General features: G+C 36.5%; 1 protein-coding gene across 1 annotated transcript in view; it reads right to left on the bottom strand.

Moving 5' to 3' along the window:
• Positions 1–959: 959 nt before the first annotated feature.
• Positions 960–6,000, bottom strand: part of sh3rf1 (SH3 domain containing ring finger 1) — a 66,298-nt gene continuing 61,257 nt past the window's right edge. The window contains exons 11-12 of the mRNA XM_048206743.1: positions 3,027–3,385; positions 960–2,945 (exon numbers count right to left, since the gene is read on the bottom strand). Coding sequence (XP_048062700.1) covers positions 2,777–2,945; positions 3,027–3,385 — 528 coding nt within the window. The 3' untranslated portion in view covers positions 960–2,776. The remainder of the gene's footprint in view (positions 2,946–3,026; positions 3,386–6,000) is intronic.

Here is a 6,000-nt window from a genome sequence, read left to right as displayed (position 1 = left end):
TAATGATCCCGACTGTTGCGTCACAGTCGGTGTTATGTTGAGATTCGCCTGTTCTTCAGAGGTCTTTTTAAACAAATGAGATTTACATAAGGAGGAAACAATGGTGTTTGAGACTCACTGTATGTCATTTCCATGTACTGAACTCTTGTTATTCAACTATGCCAAAGTAAATAAAATTTTCCATTCTATGGCACCTTTAATTGAAACCAACACACTTTTCTCTGGTAAGAACTTCTTCAGTCATTTTGTCCTCATAAATCCCTCTTTCTTACAATTGACTGCAAGCTCCCATCCGATCAACAACGAGTGGATAGAACCAAGTCCCCTCCATCCATTTTTTTTTTTTTTACTGTTCCATTAATCCGTTTTACTCTGATGAATGTCACAATATACATTATAACACGGGATTAGGGAACACACTCACTATTAGCTAGTTGCTTATTAGCATGCATATTATTAGGATATTGGCTGTTTATTAGTACTTCTGAAGCATATATTAATGCTTTATTCTGCATGATCATATTCTTGATCACCCATACCTAAACATTACCACTACAGCAACTACCTTACTTACCATCAGATAAGCAGTAAGAAGTAGTTTATTGAGGCAAAACCCATAGTTAATAGTGAATATGTGTTCCCAAAAGTGTTGCCTATTTATATATCTGATGGTGCAACTTTATGTGGGCATGTGTCTGATTGATATAAATTCTAAAGAAGCATCTATCTTTGTGTGTGAGGAAGCTGTGGTTTCATGTGGAAAACGAAACTGCACAAGTGTACAAAATCTGTAAAGATGAGCAATAATGATTGTGTATTCAGATGAGCTAGTGAATTCTTCTGAAGTGTTTACACAGGATTTCTTCAGTATGTAGCTTCTATTCATTATACAACACAACACTTACACCAATCTCTCATAAAGATCTCAATAATATTTCACTCACAACAGTATTCCAAAACATGTTTCATAAAAGTTATTACTTTATTTTGTACCCCTCACATCTAACACACACTTTAATAAGTTTAAATGAAATGTTAAGTGAATTTTGTTCTGCTGTGTGACTAATACGCCATTTACTGACTTGCAATGTGTGAATAAAATCTTGACTGAAATCAACTCTCTTTTTAATGTATCAACTCTGTCTGAACATGCTTGATTCCAGCAGTGAAATGCTCCTGGTTTAATCTAATGATTCAAATAAAACCTTTTAACAGGTTTGGTAAATCTCACTAACACAACAACTGAAGGCCATCTTGTTAGTTGTAAAGGCATCAAGACAACAACAGAAGAGAGCAATCTCCAAAATGAACCGTTTTAAGGGGCATAAATCATATCTATCAATACTAAAAAAAAAAATAATAATAATAATATCAAAGATCAATTTTGTGCTTTCATAATAATAATAATAATAATAATAAAACATTTCATCTACTGTAGGAAGCATAGAAATACACAAACACCATTTTCAAGTATACAGAACATGAAATATCACATAAAATACTAAAGTACAGCAGACAACATCAGAACAGACCCGGCTTGGAGAAATAAAAACCAATGTCAATGTGTGTGAATTTGGTTAGACATTGTTTCTAGCTCACTCACGTGAAATCAAGCAGTTTGTAATGTAATGTTAAGGCTACTGCAAACGGCATAACTGTAATAATCAATGAAGATGATTTTCGGGAGCTCAAACAGGAGCAAACGGGTTGGTTGTATGGACCGGTACAGCATTCTGAAGGAAACTAAAGCAGCTGTAAAAACCAGAGAGGGAACAAACACACAAACACATGTGCACAAAAGCATAATGGCACTATCACTGTAAGATATCGGGGTGTGTGTGCCTTAATACGAGTGATTGTTTCTGTTCTGTTCAATGACTTTTCTACTATCCAAAACCATCAATTAGACCATAATGTTATTGCAAAGGATTATTAGCAATATTTGATTAAGATGTCTGAGGGTAATATTGTTCTTTTTTAAAAAACATACTATGCTATCCTTCATTCCCTCACTCAGTGTAGCTACAGCAAACCTTTACAAATGCCATTTCACCTTTTCGGTTTACACACAGAACACGAGACTACAGGCTTGTCCTATGACTCAAAGAGCCAATTACATGCAGCTGAAGTAAACATGGATGGTCAAACCAACCTTTCTGAGTTCTTTATCAGGTATTGATTTTTGTTTTATTTCAAGCAAATGACCATCAGTGACATTATTCAGGCTCTACAGGCATTTGACCAATCGGCTCACATAACAAAACTTCCCTCAAAAACTCAGTTCCTACAAAACAAAAATAAGTTAAATGTTTTTCAGATGAAAAAAATCATATTGTTCTTGTCATGACTCAGATCAGCTTCGCTTTGCTTATATACAGTAAAGTGAGACAGTACAAGGCACACATTAAACGTCTTTGAAATGTTACATATGCATAAATTAACGAATCCTATCACAACTTCATCTACTGTGCTAGAAATAGGGTACCTATTGCGACGACTAAAACTCTCTCACTTCTGTGTGTTTCAAGAAAGTATTTGATCTAATGCTGAACGACTAGGACCGGTCAAGGTGGTTTTGAGATTTTCGTAAGACTGTTGTCAAATCCATGCAAAAGACGACCCTCATAGTTTGCAGACTCCAGCAGTCGGATCACAGTCACAAGCAGCCCAGTCCTACTGATCATCAATCTGAACTATTAAGGCTGAAGTTCAGTGTTGTATTTTCAGTGATGGAGAATTTGATATCTAGTTATTACGTTCTTAGACACCATGTGCGTTAGATACTGTCAACAAAGCTGCCAGGAAACAGCCCGGTTCGACCGTTTCTCTGTAGTGTTCCTTTAAACCAGCCGTCCTCTCGTTTTCTGTGCACAAATACAATGTCTCCCTCCTTGAGTTCCAGCTCTGCTTCGCTTTGGGGAGGGTAAGACACCACCACACGGTACCTGGAGGAATAGTAAAAACGATGTTTAGAACTCAAGCAATGTTCAAGAAGCGTGAATGTTGATTTCTGGGTGTTATTGTACCTTTCACACACGATCGGTCGTCCGTCGTGCTGCATGGAGAGGAGGGAGGAGCATGGCTGTCGTGGAGGCGGGGCGATCGGGGCGGTGTTGTCCTGGGAGCTGCTCCTGTGTGACGCTGCATCTGCGTTTGATGAAGATGAGGACACAGAGAGCTCAGAATCCATGGGACAGGGCACAGCGCGACCGTTGTGTCCTACCGCCACCGATGCTGAGCTGGGCGGAGCCATTTCAGGTCCAACGGCCCCCTGGGGGATCTCCATGGAAATAGATTGCTCCGCTTCCAGTGTAGGGGAGGATGGAGGAGATGGGCGGAGCTTCTTTTTATTAGATAGCAGTTTCAGCAGGCCTTTCTTCTCTCTCTGAAATGACATTTGATTCACAAAGAGGTTTAGGGCAAACAGCCTTTTACGTCGCAAACATGTAATAATCAGCAGATTCTTTGAAGATTATCAGTGAACGGAAATCATAAGACACATTTGAAATGTTTCCATTCGAGCTGTGGAGATATCTCATTAAAAACTTTGTGAAATATCGCAATATCGCAAAAACAATTTGTGAATAAAACAGCGTTTCAATCCCATGTGGCAAATAAGAAAAGCATCACTTAGAGAGAACTTGGCACAAAACAGAATTGAAAAAGGAAGTTGTATTCACTTTGGAAGCCACTGCGCTTATTTATTAAATGTAATAAAATATTTGCATGCAGACAAAACACACTGAAAAAAACTTGTGTCAATCATATGAGTGAAATATTTAGTCAAATTAATTGCTGATGCATGATTTTTTTTTTTAAGGAAGGTCTTTTAAGTCCTTCTACAGGAAATGAAGTATTCATCTCAAGTTCTTAATATGTAATTTAAAGGTGCCGTGGAACGTGTTTTTAAAATATGTAATATAAGTCTAAGGTGTCCCCTGAATGTGTCTGTGAAGTATACCCCATAGATTTTTTTTTATTCATTTTTTTAACTGCCTATTTTGGGGCATCATTAAATATGAGCCGATTTAGGCTGCGGCCCCTTTAAATGCTCACGCTCCCTGCCCACGGAGCTCGCGCTTGCCTTTAACAGCATAAACAAAGTTCACACAGCTAATATAACCCTCAAAATTGTTTTTTACAAAGTGTTCGTCATACAGCATGTCTAATCGCATAAGTATTGTATTTATTTGGATGTTTACATTTGATTCTGAATGAGTTTGATGGTGCTCCGTGGCTAAAGCTAACATTACACACTGTTGGAGAAATTTATAAAGAATGAAGTTGTGTTTATGAATTATACAGACTGCAAGTGTTTAAAAAATGAAAATAACGACGGCTCTTGTCTCCGTGAATACAGTAGAAACGATGGTAACTTTAACCACATTTAACAGTACATTAGCAACATGCTAACGAAATATTTAGAAAGATAATTTACAAATATCACTAAAAATATCATGATATCATGGATCATGTCAGTTATTATTGCTCCATCTGCCATTTTTCGCTATTATCCTTGCTTGCTTACCTAGTCTGATGATTCAGCTGTGCACATCCAGACGTCCTGCCCTTGTCTAATGCTTGAACATGAGCTGGCAAATGCAAATATTGGGGGCGTACACCCCGACTGTTACGTAACAGTCGGTGTTATGTTGAGATTCGCCTGTTTTCCGGAGGTCTTTTAAACAAATGAGATTTATATAAGAAGGAGGAAACAATGGAGTTTGAGACTCACTGTATGTCATTTCCATGTACTGAACTCTTGTTATTTAACTATGCCAAGATAAATTAAATTTTTAATTCTAGGGCACCTTTAAGATTTTATTCATTTTGGTGTTTCCATCAAACAATTTTATGTCATAGCCTAAAAATTAGCATGAATATGAGACCAAGTGTGTCTACTGCCATCACATGATCATACTAAATTCTTTATTAGTTTTGTTCTTATTTAAGACTGTCCCTCTCCTTAATTGTTCTACTCTACATTTTTATATCACTTTTCTTCAAAAAAAAAAACAAAAAACAAAAAAAAACATTTATTGACACTGGGCATTGACACAAATTTCACAACTGGATTTGATTTTGATTGATTACCTTCAATTCAATATTGATTCATTTGGGGCCTATCTGGAACAGTACATGGCAAATTTTCTCAAAGAAAAAATATCTCTCAACTAATGCTGTAAACTATACAGGGAACCACAGCTGGTACATCATTATAATATTAAAAGTAAAAATTAATCGATTTGTAAGCTACTTATATATAACTAATACGTTTTTACAATAACGTTACAAATACATTTTTAATGACAATTATGTTTCTACTTGTTTTTTATATAGGCTGTCATATTATGCCATTTTATATGGTGGCTGTCATAAAATGGATTTATACATTCAATATTGAAGCACATGTTAAGTACAAATACAATGAATATGCAATAGCCTAGAGTGCATATATGTAGCAAAATGCTCCTCTCAAGTTTATTTTTGTAGCTGACTTGGACATTGGACATTTGGACATTGAACGGCTTTTCTGAGGTAAATGTGACAATTTTACAAGCTGTTTTATTGACGCCCTTCCGCAGTTGAAATACTGATTGATCGATTACATGAGGCGTGATGTGGATTTTGGTAAGTTGTACTGTATCTTTAAACATACCTTCGAATATATTTTTATTTTGTGTTGTAACCAGTAAAGTGGAAGAAATGTTCGGATCACGTGTGCTGTGCTTGAACTGAAGCATTACAGCGGTCTGTCACGCCACAGAGAGGCAAGAAAGATCGGGACAGCTCTAGAGACATCTATGGGAAAGTAGCCCATTTTTGATTCTTGTGAGGTTTATTGTGTTTATTGTGCTTGCAATTTCCCTCCCACTTCCCCTAAAAAAAAAAAAAAAAAATCCCTCTTTAAATTAATTATATATTTTGATCCAAAAAGGCGAATTTTGCGAAAAGACGACTAGCTGGCAGGTATGTTATATAAAAGTGAACTATGAAGAT

This window comes from Megalobrama amblycephala, linkage group LG11 (assembly GCF_018812025.1).
Source record: "Megalobrama amblycephala isolate DHTTF-2021 linkage group LG11, ASM1881202v1, whole genome shotgun sequence".
Classification (NCBI taxonomy): domain Eukaryota; kingdom Metazoa; phylum Chordata; class Actinopteri; order Cypriniformes; family Xenocyprididae; genus Megalobrama; species Megalobrama amblycephala.
Note: the sequence above shows the minus strand (reverse complement) of the source record. Positions and strands in the feature narration are given on the sequence as shown.